Below are 18,853 nucleotides of genomic sequence, written 5' to 3' on the forward strand. Positions count from 1 at the left end.
CCACACACTTTACAGTGGGGAGGGCGTATAAATACAGAGCAGCACTTCAGAAACTCAATCAGAAACCACTGATAACCAACTTTATCAACCGACAAGCCAACCAACTCATCTCAAGAGATACTCACTTCACAGTATGGCACCTGTCAAAGCTCACAGTGTTGTGCTTAGGCCTACTGGCAAGGACAACGTCAAAGTGAGTATTACAACTGTCTAATCCTTCAGTTCCTTTGTGTGTTTTCTTCCAGTCCTCAGTCCTGATTGGCTGAGTCGCGTTCGAAGCCGTCGTAAAATAGCCTACCCAATAAACGCACACCTGTAGCCGCGTCGCTCATTTGAATATTAATAGCCTACACTAACAGACAATCACCATTACAGACTGTGTCGCTTAGCAACCATAAAGGATTATATTAGGCTACTAGGACTATATTACTAAAATGACATTTCATTATAGCCTATAGCCTAATAGATTTCTTGAATATCTGTGTTTCTTTTTATTAGGCTACACAGGTGTGTAGTTGTTGTAGCCTATAAGGTAACTCGAGACCGTGATTTACACTGATTTAAGAGGCGAAACAAGCTGGTTGCTTAAAAAATCAAATGTATGATGTCGTGTTTTCCTCCGCTCCCAGTTGAGAAAACCAGCGGTGGAAAAGATGCGCAGGGATCGCATCAACAGCAGCATCCAGCAGCTGAAATCTCTCCTGGAAAAGGAGCTGCAGGCGCACCAACCCACCTCCAAACTGGAGAAAGCGGACATCCTGGAGACTGCAGTGAGTTACCTGAAGGAGAACCTGCGGCCCAAGGCCGCTGGGACCCCTGGGGTGGTCGGGACACCTGGTCGGGGTTTTGAAGAGGGCTTCACCAGGTGCCTGCAAGAGACGCTCTGTTTCCTCTCCATGCACAACCAGCCGACCGACTCTCAGCACAAACTGGTGCATCAGTTCAGCCTGGCCCCCCTGCAGGCTGGCAGGGCCGGGATGGGCGCACCAGCATGCGTCACGGCAGGTGGAAGAAGGCTGCTGTGGAGACCCTGGTGATCCCCAAAGGCTGATGTGATGTCCCTCCGTGACTGTCTAGACTCATAGAGTGTCTATGTGAAATCTAGAGAATGGTATTGGCTTATTACTTTAGCCATTACATTCTCTTCTTGTAGGAAATTATTACTTCCATTAAATTTCCCCATTTCCCCAAAATCCGCTAAGTTTATTATACTGTATGTATTATAGACTTATCTTATTCAACTTATCCTATTGGATGACTTCACTATGTGAAGGCGAATGTTGTTTTACATATTGTAAAACCTATTGTAGGCCTATTTTGGTCCAGTAGCGTGTGAATAAACTATGTTGGTAAAAAAAGAAAGAAAGACAGAAAATAAGTGATATGTATGTGGCTATAGCCTATATCACATTGATATGACTTTGCCTGAAAAGACAATAAAAATGATTTCACTGTCAAAAAAAATCTGTCGTCTTATTGTTTTTAAAACCTCTGGATGCACAGAAACTGAATGTAACGGGGACTCAACGTAATCAGATTACAATACTGTGTTTTTAGTAGCTATTCAATCATGACGTTATTGCTTGTAATTTTTGAGAATGTAATCAGTTATCTGATTACATCCCCCCCCCCACACACACACACACATATTTGATTCACTAGTCCAACAACATTAGGCTGCTACATACGTTATAAAACAACAACACTATCAAAAAGACACACCCACAGAGTCCCATGTCTTTATTATCCCCTTCAGGGATAGGCTAATACTAGGCTACTATAGACACACACACACACACACACACACACACACACACACAAAGATAAAACAATATAACAAAGCAACAACAGCAGTTATTATGTAAAATATTTTCTGGCATTAGCAGTCCGATATTTGATTCTTTTTCAAAATAGATCCACGGTTTTGCAGTTCTCTAGTGTAACTGTTTCCAAAGGTAAGAAGTAACATATTTGTTCTAAAACTATTCTGAAACTAGGAGTGTTTCTCTTTTTCCAGTAGGCCTACAGGAGAATGCACTTCTTGGCAAAACATATTATAGTGATCAGCAGTCTACATTTCTCCATTCATGAAATTAACTAAATAAAAAAATAAGGCTGTTGGTCTTTTATCTCACCATCTCTCCTTTAACTCTTATGTCACCCAAAGTAGGCCTAACCTAGCCTACATGCTACCGTATGGTTACCTAATACACGTTTTTTAATGCTGTTGAGTGTTATTAAAGAGTGCAGGCCGGCTATTATATCGCCCTCCGAATAGCGCATGTTTCCTCCAAATGAAGTGCAGAAGATGGGCCTAGAAGTGCCAAGATTTTAGGCGGGAGAGCGGCGGCAGGAGAGTAAACATTTTCAAAGTGAATGGTCCAGCTGCTGCTCGGAGGACAAAGACACCCACAGCCTCCTCCGGAAAGCCCAAGCCATGACCTGAGCTTTCTCACACTCGCACCATTCAGAGCTGTCAATTGGAAGTGTGCGTCCCATTTCCCTCCAACACTCCCAATCCCAGCTTTTACACTTTATTGCTTGTAAGTATGGCCATATGGTAATAAGCAGCTTAAAATTTCCATGTGAATATGGCAGCGAACAGAAATTGAGGCTTCATTATGACACTAAAACTGTTGGATATCCGACCGTTGAATTAGTGTTGATCTGTTTATTGAGGGCAACAATGGGCATCTCTCTCAAATAATCACTTGAAATGGGTGAGAGAGGTATTTGAAGCATGCCGCATCGAAGCCCACTTATTATTTTTTGTTCCATTCATTGTGCGTGACAATGCATTCCATCTCTTTTATGTATCTGAATATTCTGCAAAGTGATGCCCTCAGCCTGCTTGCGATAACAATGAAAGGACCTGCTACGCTGAGACATGAAAGAAAATTATCAGAAAGACCCCCGCGCTTTTGTGCAAATGCAAATAAGCCGCATATTTCTGGCTCTGGAAAATTTCCTTTAATATTCGTCAGATTTCACCACATTGAGGCCTCATCCACTCGGCAAAAAAAGCTCCTCCATTGGTTTAAGTTCTTATTCAACCCCATATTAAGGTCAGGGATGTGATCAGTAACACAAACCGCAGGGAAAAAGTAGGCAAACAAGACAGAGAAATAAATGAAAAACCACATCTGTAACGTGTGTCTCTCAGGCTAATAAAACATGTTTTTATGATGGCGTGTGTTATTAGGCCAAGTGACTCAAATGAGACTTCAATGTGGCAAGTGTGAGTGTGTGTGTGTGTGAGTGAGTGTGTGTGTGTGTGTGTGTGTGTGTGTGTGAGAGAGAGAGAGAGAGAGAGAGAGAGAGAGAGAGAGAGAGAGAGTCTGGAGGTGGCTTCACACTCTCAACATCCTGACAAGTAGTCATAAACCCTCCTTTGTACTTTGACAGCTAGGTGTTGCCACAGGACCAGTCCCAAGTAAGACTGGTGTCAAATGGACAGAAGGGGAAGGTCTAGACCTAAACAAAAACATACCCAAATCTTGATAATAATAATAATTTAATATTTATTGTCAAAAATTTGTTATCTAAGTCAATTTACAGTGCGTTACTAATGCAGGCACATTTTGAAGATAGTAAATCAATTGCATTTGTTATAGGACAGCAAAAGATTAAAATACAAAAATACTTTTTTAGAAATTATACCCCCCTAAACTGAAACAGAGAAAACAGAACACATTTATGATACAGGCTAAATCACTGCGGACATAATCAGCACTTTAAAAGTGCAAATGCTGTTTAAACATTTCACAAGTGCAATGACAGTATGGATTATGAGGTAAACAGTAATCAGCCAGCAAAGTATGTTTTAGTTAGGAAAGTTATCTGCACAAAGCCTCCAAGCCAGTTTCACAGCAGACTTAAATCAAATTGTATTCGCAAATAATTACATGCGTTTGTTTTAATCTGCTTGTAGTATGGGATAAATTGAGACTGTAGCATCATGAATACTCTGAGAATCAGAAAGTTCAGAAAAGTCACAGTACATACAGCATTTGAGGATGAATTTGGTACTTTTCTGTGACAACTTACCTGACAAAATCTGAGCTGTCCAGTTAGTAACCTCCATTCATTTGGTACTCCGAGAGGATTAAAACAACTCCTAAGAATTATTTGCAAATACTTTTTGACTTTGATTTGTTTCACTGAAACATGCCGTCTAGTTGTCTGCTGTCATGTAAGCATCACTCTTTAACTACAGAAAGTCAGGGGGAATAGAAATTTCACTGTAACACTCAAGTCAACCAAATCTGCATAATGTTTCCGCTTTTACACACAAATATCTTAAAAGTATTAGCAACAAAAATATAATTAGAAAATATATCGTTACAAGAACCAGAATAAGACATTAATGGCTCTTACTTTGACAGATAAAATCATTTGTGTGCGCTTAGAGATAAGATATATGACATACTCACATTAATACTTTCTATGTTCTAGGTTATTTTTGACCTAAAATATCATTTCAATTTGGTTCAGCTAATAAAAAAACAAATTATATTTGGGAAACAATGTCCCTAAATGAAAACTCCACTGACAAATGGACTTTGTCTTTGATTTCACAGATTCTTAATGTTCGGTGGGTAACAAGAGAGATTATACCTCAGGGCGTTTCAACTGGGAAAGTAACAGCAGCCAAACTCTCAGATAAACTATGCAGGTATCTAAGTAATAATCCACAGTAAATTGTACCACTTTGATAGTCTGTGGAGCCATGAATGGAAAACCACCTTCTTGGAGGCAAGAAGCCTGGGCCAGCTGCTGATTCTGCCTATAGTGCCACCAAGGGGCGCTGTTGTGCTGCTCCCAATTTCCAAAACTACATTCTTTTTCATGTCTAGATTCAGTGCAAGGTTATTTCAGAGGGGGGGGGGGTATGACTAAACTTGGACGCAGACAAGGAGATGATCTGTCTTCATTTCATTTGCAGAGCAGAGGTGTACAGGTCTTTAGTGTGTGGAGAATCATCTGACGGAGGGCCTGGGCTGGACAGAGCTACAGTACTTCATTCCTTCTCAACCCATGTAGGGGTACTTCCATCCTTTGAGGGGGACGTGGGTCTGCTTGACTACCTGTGGCGATGTCCATCTCAGAACGTAGTGCGGACCACCGGGTTTGTCATTGGTTCCTTGGAAAAGAGGAAGGTTCAGTTTAGTTGTTGATAATTAATCAGATACAACATGTCGCTTAAATACACCATGTTGGAGGATGCTTTTATCTAACAGCACAATGAATGTGTGCTTTTTTGGGCATCAGTAGCCCAGCTGGGAATTGAACGTGTGCTCCAGGCAGCAGGGGCGTAGCTAGGAATTATGGGTCCTATGTACAGGAGGGGACTCTGGCCCCCCTCCACTTTCCTTTTGTCCTCACACCAACATTATTCCATCTATAGCAAACATCTCCATGTATAATTCAAACACATCTCAACACATTAATTTACTGATTCATTATGGGACACATGATCACTGATTGAAATTATGTGTTTTGGGCACCACCCTGATGGCGCTAATAATCATATTTTCATCAGTAGTTCTCTGCTCAAAATCTGTTTAGGGAGGGCAGTTTTGATTTAGTCACACACAAGAAAAACCCAGCCAAATTTTACTTCCGTTTGTTCCAGTTAACACAACAATCTTATGTTATCTAGAACAGTTGCTGTATCCTATTTTTTTAGAAAGTTTTATTTGTTTGCAGTTTTGTAGATTTATTTCAACTAAACTCAGTTTCAAACAGAGCAGTGTGAAAGAAAAGTATAAAATATGTATAAATATACACCTGAGGACCACAAACGGCATTCTAGTACAGACACTTTAGGGGCCACCCTCCCTCAGCTTGGGGCCCTGGGTAGTCAGTGCCCCTATTCCCTCCACTACAGCACCCCAGCCTGGCATGCATTAAGCTACAGAAGACCATAGAGAGGAAGCAGACTCTACAGCCACAGGACTGAAGTGTAACTCTGGAGAAAACAGCAATGATCTTTCTGTTTACCTGTCCTTATTGGGAGTGACAGGCTATAAAATGTATGGTTCCCTCACCAATGGGAGAGCAAGTAAGCATCCTTACCAGAGGCTCTGGCGCCACCAAATGGCTGCTGAGCAACAATGGAGCCAGTGGATTTGTCGTTCACATAGTAGTTCCCTGCAGCGTTTCTCAAGGCCTTGGCTGCCTCATCGATAACATTCCTGGAACAAATTACACTCTTGTCAATTTATTATCTTTGAAAGTGTCAAACACAGTACTATCAAATGTCATCATGGGAAAGCTCACAGGAGAAAATACAAAATATCCATCATTATGGGAAAGCTCATAGTATAGTACCATATATGTTCTTGTTAGGATCCAACAACACTATTCTTAATAGTTGTGTGCTTATGTGAGTAAATCGGTTGAGAAACATGTCTTCCTAATATTTTAGCAAATCTGTTTAGAAATGTCAATATCAATTGATTTATATAGCACTTTAAATACAAAACAAGTTTGAACAAAGTGCTTTACAAGGTGGGGAATAAAAACAGGGCAAAATTAAATAAGAGAGAGAGAGAGAAAAGAAAGCAAATATGGCAAATCTGCATATCAAATGAGCAAATGGCTGATAAGTGTGTCTTACTTGTCCTGAGCAAACACTGCCCCGGTCAGAGCATAAGGCGATGTGTTGTCTATCAGGTGCAGCACCTCTTTGTAGTTGTTCTCAGGGTAAACATATACAGACAGAACAGGCCCAAAGATTTCCTGGAGAAAACAAACAAGATGTAACAAATTGGACAGAAAGGAAGCTCTGAGCACCAAGGAATCAAAAATGAAACAAAGAGAGTCCTTGAGGTTTTTGCATAACCTGAAGAAAACATGTGTCTGACATACTTTGCAGATGTATGATGCATTTCACAAAGCAAGATTAGTGAGTTACCCAGCTAAGTTTAAAACGTGTTATAAAATATCTTCTGAAATTTTTTTTTATATTTGTTTGTCTGAATCATATTCCTAAACCTAATATTCAAGTTTTGTTTTACAAATTCAAATCAGTATCACTGTAAGGACAATATTTTTCAAGGCTGGCTAACTTTCTCATCCTGCTTGTTGAAATACCCCCCAGGTGTACCAATATTTCAATAAATATCCTATTGGACACAACACTCTTTGTTTCATTTTAATTTATGGAGAAAATAAAGACAAAGGGAGACATTTCATTATGACCGACATAATCATAATACCATACATAATGTGAACGTGCCGCTGTGTTCTCAGTTTGTGAACCGGGGCATGAAACTTGAGTTTGAGCCAGCTTAGTTATCCAAATACCAATGGCTGTTTTACCGAGCCCGATTTTACATGTTTATGTAGGTAATCCATGCAGTTATCCTGAGGCTAAGAAGACATAACGCCTTGTTAACCAATACCCTCAATGTTTGTTTCTACATTCATTCAGTGCCAATGGCTCCCCAGTGCTGCACAATTGCCCATGCTGCTAGAAAAAACAGTAAAGACAATGAAAACAGTCATCTGGGCATATTTGTTTATACCTAAATGAACAAATATAGCACAATTTCTACAGTACAATTGTTCCATAAATGACATAAATATCCAAATAAGAGCTTTTTTAAGCCACAACAGTTTCTGACACTAAAACCAAGTTACAGCACTGAAATTACTCCCATCCTCCTCCACTGCAACCACAAATTCTTGGAAAATCTCTGAATTTCTACCTCATTCATGATAGCTTCCTGTGGGTCTTTGGTCTCAATGATGGTAGGCTCCACAAAATAGCCTTTCTTGTCATCACAGTTGCCCCCAGCGACGATAGTCAACTTAGGGGAAGATTTGGCATGATCAAGCCACTTCTTTATGCGACTAAAAGACTACAGGAAAAGGAAAAGGAAGGGTTTACAGTCACTTGAACTCCATTATGTTGAATTTATAACAATAACAATAATAAACAATTCATAAATGATTAAGGAAAAGGAAAGAAGAAGACATAGACAATAACCTTAACTGGAAGTAACAGCTGGCAACTATAAATGATAGGGTGAATACTGTACCTTGTCATCGATCACAGCTGAGAAAAAGGTGCTAAAGTCTTCCACGGGCTGATGAAAAAGACAGAAAGATCATCAAATAACTTAAGAACCTAAATGTCATTAGAGAACATTTCTTAATTACAAGTCTTTCTCTTTTTACCTATCACACAGATAATCTCAGAATGTATAGCAGACTTTCTTAAAGAAATACCATGATAATGTTGAATCTTCAGATATTTTTCTTCACCAAGCATGTGTCTTTGTGACACATGACAATGTGACAGTTAGCAGCTAACTTCAAAATGACTTAAGAGCCTGAAGGACAAATGTCACAACTTTTTTCATGTGACAAGTACTTGGAAAGCAGGTTTTCTGGCTCAAGGGCAGTGTGTGCTCTCTACTTACATCTCCCACTCTGATGTTTTTGTGGATGGCTAGGAGTCCCTGTTTAATCTGCGGCCACAAGGTGTCTGGTACATACATCCTGGAGCAGGCTGAGCACTTCTGGCCTCCGTACTCAAACGCTGAGCGAATGGTCCCGCTCACCACACTCTCAATATCCGCAGACTTATGAACAAAGTGGAAGTTCTTCCCACCGCACTCTGAAAAGTGTGAGAAGCCATGTTTAATGAGAAACAGGAAACAAGTGTATGCACATCCCTGACAGCACATTATTTCATTTCAGGTACAAGGTAAAAACAGAAGTCAATACTTAAGGGAGAGACCTTTGTGCAGCAGGCTCGTCTTAAAGTACAAATGAAACCCAGACACTGAATCTTGTTCCCAGTAAGATTTGTTGGTGCAAAGTTTCAACCAGATGTGGATCTTTGTCATACAATAGCAATCGTTTTGCCTGACAAAGACCTACAATTGGCTGAAATGTTGCACAAGTAAAACTTACTAGGATCAAGATTAATTGTGCATGTAGTCTTTTATCACCACCGGCCCTGTCTTGAGAATAGGGATGAGACACTACAGTGGTACAAACCATGACGCCACTACTCAATTTTTAATTACAGTGACCACTGCGATAACTGCGGATCTGTTTTATTTTCCCCAAGAGGGGGAAGTCCTCTAATATATGTTTCATTCATGTTGCTGACTGAGTTAAAGTGGATGCAGACCAGTAGCACTTTATTTGAGACTCAATTGAAATTATTTCTTTTAGATGCTGTTATTTGGATTTTTATTTCTGTTCTTTAAAACTATCCTTACAGTTTATATAAGCTAAACCAGCATATTAGATAATTTTGGTCAAGATAATCGTACTGTGAAATTTTCATATCAGCACCGGCCCTGGTTTGAAAATTTGTAATAACAGGTTGGGATGTGTCATGTTGCAGAGGCTACTGGTGCTGCTCACCTCCCGCCACCCGAGGGAAGTTCCTATAGTTGTCCAGGTTCTGCGCCACCTGTTTCCATAGACGCTTGAAGGTCCTACAGAAAAGACATCAAACAAAAACATGGATCTGTGTCACATTTTTCGAATACCTCAGTTTGGAATGAAAATAATGATAAAGAAATATGTTCTTACGGGACGCTGCCAGTGAAGTTGATGCCTGCTAAGTGCTCAGAGGAGGTGACAGTATCTCCGAACACGGGTCCATCAGCTGGCACAAACTGGACGATGTTGGGGGGCAGGCCGCACTCCCGCAGGACTTTGTAGACAGCGTAGCTAGCAGACATGGCAGTGTCGCTAGGCTTCCACAGCACTACATTACCCTGAAGAATAGGAGCAGAACCAGAAAGTCAAGAAGAAAAAAAACAAAACAATGTAAGGAACCAAGAAACAAAAGACATTCCAATTCAGATGAAATCACAACACATACCATGCATTACAAGATTTTAGGTCTGCTTTTTCCATGAACTACACCATCCCAATCCAAGTGAAAGCTATTATTTATTTATTACTACCATTAAATACTCTTCAATCATTGGGCAGGGAATAGATAAAGGTGGGAGAGCATGGATTTTTCCAAAAAGGGTGCAACTAAACATTAGGAAGGTATTCTAAATATTTTGTACTCAGTTGATAGAGACACAATACTCACTCCACAGTCCTTGCACTTACCATCAGAGCTGGGGTACCTGCCAGATTTCCACCAATAGCAGTGAAGTTAAAAGGGGCGACAGCTGCTACAAAACCCTGCGGGAAAAGGTGAAATAACAGAATAAGAGTTTTGTTCCAAAGTAAGATAACCAACAGTTAAAATAAAATTACACCTCCTCTCACTAAATGAGTGATAGCATAAAATAAAGCCAATTACAGCACTGTTAGGTAACCCAAGTCCTTGGTTAAAAAAATGATAACATCCTCGGATTACCCACTAAATATTACAGATACTGAATGAAGAACTTTGGATAAAGTTTTTTTCCCCCCCCAACACAGAAATCTAGTGTTTTGGAAATGAGCTCTTTCCTCATGGACCTTCACGGCATTCAACAAAACGCAAAGAGGCTTACAATAAGAAAAACAAGGCAGTGTATTTTCTGACACATTCTCACCTCCAATCCACGGTAGAGCATGGTGTTTGTGCTGCCATCACCATCTATTGGTTGCGTTTTCTCCAGCTCAATGGCATGTTTGGCGTTGAATCTGAAAAAGTCAATCAGCTCTGCAGCAGCATCGATCTCCGCCTGTACCACCGTCTTACCCTGGAATACACAGGTGAAAACGGGACAGATAATGAAATAATGTCACTCTGAGGGAAGCACATATTGGATAGCAAGTCTGTCCAACCAAGACCAAGACTAGGGGCATAAATAAAACCAAATACTGAACTAGGCATGGAGTGTTAAAATAAATGCAGTCTACACAAATCTGATTAACCATATTCAGATTTTCCTTCAATTCCTTCAAAGCTGCTGATTGGTTTTGACTCAACTCATTCAGAGTGAGGGACACTGTTCACTTTGCAAGCTTTTGTTCTTCCTCCCTTCCAATATTTTCTCCCAGATTTGTGTGAAATGTATACAGGCATGGCAGGTGGATTCTCACTGATAAGAGAGAATTTGTCACCTGACAAGGCTGACAGCATACTTTTCATAGCCTCACCCTCATGCACCCCAAGGCTCTGAACCCTCCTGTGTGAGCTATAATTATCACTGGATTCCACGGGCCTATAACCTGATTCACTTTATTTTACTGGCAGGCCATACCTCAACAAAAACATTTGGATGATAGAAGAGTTTTTACTTCTTTTGATGAGCAAAGTTAAGCACGATAAGGCAAAGTTTGGCCTAATAACTGTGTTCCTGAACAAAAAAAATAGTAGGCTATGATACTGTTTTGAAAATGTTTTGTGCTTATAAGTATATGATTTGGTATTGCAATGTAGATAGCGTCTACAAAATAATTTTTTTGAGTACTCTATGTCTCGTTATAGATTTTATCCTAATACAATCACGATTTCGCTCATTTTTGCTGATGAACAAATACAGAAGCTGACACAGATGGTGGCACCACAATACGCCACTAGTAATAAAATAAGTAACACCCATACAACAAAGTAACACATACTTATTTACAACAACAGCCTGGGGGAGTTATTGAAGGAATCGAGAGCATTACTCATTCACTTCCTCCATTTAGATGTCTCCTGCCGAGGTTGCAGCCTCGATCACAAGACCAGAAGGAGCATCACTCTACCTGTCCGATCATGGTCTTGGCTAGGATTTCCGCTCTCTTGGGCCCACTGATGACGTCCGCTGCCTTGAAGAGAACCTGGGCTCTGTCCTGGACGGGCTTCAGGTCCCACTCTCTCCGCGCTGCCACGGACGCCAGGATAGCTTTGTTGAGCAGCTCCTGCATCAATCACATGCAAGCGAGAAGAAACGATTTCTTATGAGACTATGCGTTCTTTGGTGCGATAAATTCGTCATGTAAATCCCAGCGAAGGGAGTTTTATAAAGTTTGCAATATTTTGAATTATGTATCTTTGTATTTAAATCTTTAAAATGTGAACTGTGTAGATTTCTAAAGGGAAATTTGTATATGATTTGCTGTGGTGGTGAATCAGGTTTACAGTACAGAGAATCATAGTTTAGGCCTTAGGTACAACTGGCTTCAAAAAGTTATTTTCTGGATTTGTGATGAGAACAGAAATAAGATAAACAGATGTGCAAATGGTTAGTGCACACGACACGTTTTTCCAAAAATACATATTTAAGTTTAATTTAAAAAATAAAGCAAAAGAAAAAAATATATAGTGTGGTACATTTGAGAGATTAAGCACCTCTCATGCTCCAAATTACCTTGTCAGCATAGCAGAACTTGGCCACCTTATGCGAGTGATTGAAGGGCTTTGAAAAGAAACAAAGAAAGTGAATGTAAATGACAGCTATTAAATTACAGAAGCTAACGAATCTTATCAAGAAAAGATAAACACAGCTGATAACAGCAGCATGACAGTTATTGCAATTCAGCTTGCAAGTCTTTCACTCTGGGCTATCTTTTGGGCAAACAAAGTACAGCAGCACTGTACATTTATATGCACATACAGTTATATGAAAGTACGTTTGAATAATGATTCCGATAGCGATAGGTTCAGTCTCCAAGTTTACATATCTGTGCACGGCATGTAGCAAGTTTACTATTATACTATATTTACTATTATATTACTGTTATAACCGTTTACTCCACTCACAGATAACTGATATCTGATGTCTTTGGTCCACACATGTTCGTCTCCAACCACACAGGGAATCTCCTCTGTTTTCCCTTTCAGATCGTCCAAGGCCTGAAAAAACAGACACATGACGGCACAGGCACAGAACATGAAACTGAACTTGAACAAAAAAGAATTTATGTAAATTACACATTAGTGATTGTGAGGTGATATGCATGTGCCTCCTAACCTTCAACAGCTCTTTCCTCTCCGCACTGCCCTCATTGAATCCCAGGATCGGCTCATTCTTCACCTCAACAGCTGCACAAGGGAAGGTTTTGAACCTTAAACACACACACACACACACACACACACACACCACATGAATTTTATGCTCCTCAAAAGCTTTACCAGTTTAACACGATATTACAGCCTTCTATAAAGATGTAATCCCATAAAATCCCATTTCTGTTCATTCAGAGTTGATCTCCCCTCACTGTATTGTCTGAGCCAGGTAGCAGGCCAATAGCACACATCAGCAGATGCCTTTGACCTGAATAGAGTTTAACTGGCCATGAAAATCTTGTTCATGGTTAGAGGATGTTGAACTCTTTCAATGAATAGACAGGAGGTCGCACAACTGGTTTTAGCTTGAATCCCGTTTGTGCCATGCAAGTTAATTTTGATAATCCATTTGTCAGGCTTACAGTCTTGTAGCAGCTGTAATGCAAGATAACCTTTCCTCACATTAATCTTCTAACAATGGTCAACTTACAAATTGGGCAAATACAGTTTTCCAGTGGGTATTCTCAGTTAGGCCTATTTTTAGTTAGCTTTTGATGTAATAACTGGTGGTCCTGTGTAACCCAATGGGCAGAGCATGGCACTAACACTGCCAGGGTTTGATTCCCATGCTAAAAATGTATGGTCCTCTATCATGGTACCATGGTACTCTAAGCCACTTTGGTTAAAAACATCCACAAAATGGCTAATGTTAAGTTAGAGCTACATGTGTTGCATAAGGAAAAAAAGGTTTGGCTTTTGCAGCTGCAGATGCTTCTTCACTTCATTCTTTTATTCTGACTGACACCTCTTGTCTTATTCTGACTAACACCCCTTTCCTGGGAAATTACACCACACCAGACCTCTGGTGCCCTCACTCCTTCATATATGATTAACTAATCCAGTCTAAACTTTCCAAACTGAAGGTCACAGCCAGGTTTGATAGTGGTCAGCTGGGGTGAGATAGCCAAGCTGCCAGAGGCAGGTATTCTCATACCTGACTAAAAGTTATCTTTTCTTGTCAGTGTGCCAAGCTGCATATATTTTTTATTTGAAACATGTAAAATAAATCAGTCAAGATCTTTTTGAGGGTGCAGATTTCCCCTTTTCTGATTCTTGAATTGCCTATGTGAAATCGACCCACCAGAGAAGCCTTATTCTCAGTCATTCCTTATGCCATACCAAAACATATCTCCCTGTCAGCAGTCACGCTCTACACACATGGCTCTCCTTGAACTGCACACATGCTGAGCTTTTGTGTTTTTGCGTCATGCCCACCAATAGAGAAAGATAACAAACATCTGGAAGTCAGAAAATCTGGGTTACTCATGTTTTTTGTCAAAAGTTTTTACAGGTGTTGCAGCAAAAGCAACATAGGCCAAACCTGTGTGGCATTGAGTGTAGATTTGATATAGTGTATAGGATGATTGAGAGCCTTCAAATGCTTATGACAACTGCTCCAAAAACCTGAATATGACTTTCAGATACATTGATGCCTACTTATGGTACTTAATGTATCCAAGTATTGTTAGGGGACATGCTACTGCAACTGACCCATGCAAGGTTACTTCCGTGAACTGTTGCATTGCTAGACCGTTAGTCATCAAAATAATAAACAGAAAATGGTTAAGAGGCTTTGAAGCAAAACAATCACTTTAACGTTAGATCCTCGCGTTGAATTTGCCCACTCATACCTACTAGGCTACCTTACCTCATTACATAACATGTTAGGCAATTACACTTGTACACACCAAATTAGCAGTGCCATTAGCCTACATTACATTTCCAGCCTACTTGTAATGTCACGAGTGTCACCTCTTAACTATCACGCGCTAGAAACCAACGGCCATGGCAGACGGACACTGCTGTTAACGTTAACGTTAAATGACATTTTGTAAGTAAAGTCAAACGTAAGGTGAAGGAGTCTCGTGTGTGCTCATGTGAAAGTACCTACCCCCTCCAAGACTGGCAGACAGCCGCTCTCACGCGCAGCATACTGTTTCAGGGAAAGGATGCTAAGATAAATTGATAAAATGATAAAATAACGAGCGAATACTCCCCCTAACTGACCTAACACTTGACACAAGTATCAATTTCCGATAAGACAGACTATTGAACCGATTCACGTAGTTGGATTGGTGTATCGCCAGTGAACACAACCTGGACCGGACCATCTCTTGGCGGGGGAGGACGTTATTTTTTTTATTACAATATTTCCTCCCACTGCCGAAAGAACCGTTCACTTTGAATTATACTTGCTGTATGTGTTTCGATAAGTGTGTGAATAGGAAAAAAACGTGTTACGTTCACGTCAAAATCGTAAATGTATTTCCAGGAAAGTCTCGCGTTTCTTGGATGGAACTTCCCAGTGAGGGCGAGTCGTGCACTGGCCATTCAGCGAAAGGGAAAATATCCTCGACAAATCACAGGCCATTCCATATGATTTAAGGATAGGAAGCTCTATTTTTGACATTTCCATATGCTCTCCATCCATCTCCGTCCATCTCTTCTTCTCGCTCATCTCTTCATTTCGTTTTTCCCGCATATTTTGCAGACCTGCAGCTTGTCATACATTTCTGACAGACGCGGGACATCTTGATTCCTCTGGCATGAGGCAAATTTCCCAATTTGCAGCTAAAACTATTATGTAGATGAATGTAGCCTATGTGGCCCAGAAAATGAATGGCAACTTGTAAGAGTTTGATAATTTTGTGCAGTTGCATTAACTGTAGTTCGTCATTCAAATTTTTAAACGTCCAAGTTCTCAAGGCTATTAATAAAGCTGCTCAATCCGACTTTGAGAGCATTTGTACTGTGAAATGGGACCTTATTGATGGCCTGTTCACTTCAAAGGCAGAATAGCTGAAGTGGATTTGTCATTGTAAAATAGATTGGAACAGAGCATCCCTATTTCAAATACACTTTACATAACCAGCAGACTCCTAAAATGGAGTCAAATAAGTTAACAATTATTGATTAGTGACATTTGAAAGCAATCCCTATATTACTTTTTAGATTATGTCTGGTTATGTAGCCTACTGAATAGGTCTTGAAGTGTTTTGGCGCAAAACTTACCAGTTTACTAAACACTGGTTTAATTTTTGTGTGCCAGAGTAGCTACTTATTGGCATCAATATACTGGCAAACCAGTAGGCCTACATGTCTGGGTCTAACCCTAATGTTAAATAGGCCTACCAGAGATGGTAATAAGATATGACAAACTAAAGAAGGAGGTTAATTCAGTTTTTTTTGTGCATAATGGCTCACAGCTGCTTAGTCAACCAAAACAAAAGGTGCTTACTAGTCACATTTGGGGTATAGCCTAGAAGAGAGAAAACAACTGAATAAGAGAGTCAAGCTGAAACAAATGAGCTCCTCCAAAATATGACTTTTTCCCTGTACATTTACTTGCACTTATATTAGTGGTTATTTGTCTTATGGTGATTACCGACTTGAACTCACATCGGTTAGCCACCTTTTATTTTGCCACTACATCACTGTTTATAACAAGTGCTTGCTATCACATTTTATTCACATCATGTTTGCGTCCGCGTTCTGCCAACCGACGTATTTTGTACCAACTGACGCTCCGTGACGTTGGAACACTGCGGTCAAGCCATGGATGTAGGGTCAAGCCAGCCGCCGCTTGGATTTTGATGCGCGTCTATTCGTGCTGCTTCGGTACCGGTGCTACCGGTGCTCGACTGCGGTCAAGCTAGCCGTCACTCGCAACTCCGTGGTCAAACCAGCCGCCCCTAAATTTGGAGTGCGCGCGTATTCTCACCTTTATGGCAAATGCATTGAAACGGCCCAGCGCGAGCTGACAGGGAGAGTTAGCGACTTTATTCTGTCAGATTTCTCACTTTGCAAAGACAAGTGTTGCAGTATGAAACTCTTACCCGAAGAGAGGCTATGACATCTTTATTCTACCCGAGCACACCAAATACAATAGGCTACAATTTATCAAATTGCGTCGCACTTGGTGCAAGGATACACATGTGACTACGTCCGGTTTTCAAAATAAGGTGTTAACACAGGGTATATACAAAAAACATATATGGAAATTAGATGAATGGGATTATATTCACAGGAAGCATAAAGCATGTTATCAGTGTCCCTTATAAATTAAAACATCCCACTAAATTGTGAGGGACATTACTTTATTCTTTGATTTTGGGTTGCAAGAAAAAAAAATCCTGACAATGACTGATATACAGTATTTGAGTTCAGGACAACCCTGACTGCATACGAACTCAAAATCAAGCATTTTTACTGTATCAGTTTAGAGAATTTCAAAGTTAAAGTCCCACATTTGTACCTTCAAATGGCTTCCTTTCTGAAACTCGGGGTGCTGTAAAAACACATTGCTCCATAAGTTCTGGCAATGACTGATATATTTGAGTTCAGGAAAGCAAAATAAAAATAAATAAATAAATAAATAAAATAACTAACCGAAATAATAATAATAACAATAATAATAATTATTATTTTTTTCTTTTGTGTCAAGTCTTTTGTTTTGGTCACATAAACTTGCAGGAATGCACTGTTGCACCAATTCATAAAAAGCTCGATAACAGGACCGTGACTTGTAAATTACATTGCAGCATCCTCGAAGAAAAAGTGAAGATGCCTGTAATGCTTGAACATCCTCACCTTTAATACGTGTCCAGTTTAAAACCTTATCCATGTAAGCAGAGGCAATTTTATGATCGTTTCCAAAATGCTGTCTGAGTAACTTCTTGGCTCTTTGATCTCCTTGGTCATGAGAATTGAGGAAGATGTTGGCAGCTGCGCACTATGTCTCTTGGCTGCCCCCTAGTGGATTGTTCAGGAAAGTGCAATATCATCAGTGCAATATCATTTTGCCTTTGCATGATGCTCAAGATATCGTTCTGACTGTCCCAGGTCTGATTTCATCCACATCTGCCACATTCAGGTCCATGTTTTGATTATCATGGGGTTGTATATTATTTTACCTTTTCAGTAAAATCACAGAACACTGTCATTTTTGCTTGAAACCGTTTGAGTTTGCCTCACAACTTCATCTTGAGGTAAAGTTCAGTTATATTGTGGAACAATATAGAGTTTGGGAGATGATGCATTTTATGTTAGAGGTTAGGGTTTGAGTTGAAAGTGATATTGGATTACTGGGGGAAGCTTTGATTGATTATAAGGCCACCTCTGTGATTTTTATATGAATCAAATACTACTAGAACAACTTGTACAGTTATATGAGGATGAAAGGTCAGCTTAAGGCCCTTTGTGCCGGCAGCACAAACACTTTAAACTGCTTTTCCTCTCTCCTCCTGTCCAACTTGAGTTAACCTGCTTCAGTTACATACTGATAATGTGTATTATCTATGTAAATAGCATGCTTTGTGACTTGCAGGTACCTGACATTACTGGCAGAGATAGAGCAGACCACCGAAGAATACTGCTCCCAGGCCGCTCTTCTGGATCTGCTCGTAGACGCCTTTTTTGAGGTACTGAGCTGTTTGATTCATCTGCTGGAACCATGACTGCTGCAAGATGCACAATGATTGGTCTTTTCTAATCACTGGATTGGTCTTCTTCAAATGTGAGACTGTCTTGTAATGCTTAATACCCCTGAGAATGTTTCACCCATTGAAAACGGAACATGTAGAATGAAACGTATTTTGAAAGAAATGTTTACTTTACCCTACATACATACTGTAGATTGAACTACACTGGATCAAAGGTGAGTCTCCTCACAACATTTGGCCATGACATAAATATTAGAGCTCTGATCAATTTAAATGCAAGTTTTGCTTGTGAAAAAAAAACAGTTAATCTATTATCATAAATAATATTCTGGGTTTGTTTGGTGTCACAGCAACACCATGGTTTACTTGAGTTTGCAAGTAGTTATTAGTATCTAGACTCTTGTCATAGCAAAATTTCTATATGCTTGATCTC

General features: G+C 40.0%; 2 protein-coding genes across 2 annotated transcripts; one reads left to right on the forward strand and one right to left on the reverse strand.

Moving 5' to 3' along the window:
• Nucleotides 1-133: 133 nt before the first annotated feature.
• Nucleotides 134-1,037, forward strand: LOC139647917 (transcription factor HES-5-like). Its single transcript, XM_071523923.1, has 2 exons — nucleotides 134-193; nucleotides 630-1,037. Exons 1-2 carry the CDS (start codon nucleotides 134-136, stop codon nucleotides 1,035-1,037), a joined length of 468 nt encoding a protein of 155 aa, XP_071380024.1.
• Nucleotides 1,038-3,540: 2,503 nt separating this feature from the next.
• On the reverse strand, nucleotides 3,541-14,997 carry aldh4a1 (aldehyde dehydrogenase 4 family, member A1). Its single transcript, XM_071523936.1, has 15 exons — nucleotides 14,871-14,997; nucleotides 12,885-12,978; nucleotides 12,674-12,766; nucleotides 12,282-12,329; nucleotides 11,677-11,832; nucleotides 10,533-10,682; nucleotides 10,099-10,173; nucleotides 9,562-9,749; nucleotides 9,391-9,464; nucleotides 8,433-8,629; nucleotides 8,049-8,096; nucleotides 7,716-7,868; nucleotides 6,623-6,744; nucleotides 6,079-6,197; nucleotides 3,541-5,143 (listed from the first exon to the last, which is right to left on the reverse strand). The coding sequence occupies exons 1-15, from the start codon at nucleotides 14,909-14,911 to the stop codon at nucleotides 5,031-5,033; spliced, it is 1,671 nt and encodes a 556-aa protein (XP_071380037.1). The 5' UTR covers nucleotides 14,912-14,997; the 3' UTR covers nucleotides 3,541-5,030.
• Nucleotides 14,998-18,853: the final 3,856 nt, after the last annotated feature.

The sequence above is a fragment of the Centroberyx affinis genome, unplaced genomic scaffold, assembly GCF_046629955.1.
Source record: "Centroberyx affinis isolate AG114_WGS23_722 - 3 ecotype Tasmania unplaced genomic scaffold, CSIRO-AGI_Caff_v1 ptg001130l_1, whole genome shotgun sequence".
NCBI classification, from domain to species: Eukaryota; Metazoa; Chordata; class Actinopteri; order Beryciformes; family Berycidae; genus Centroberyx; species Centroberyx affinis.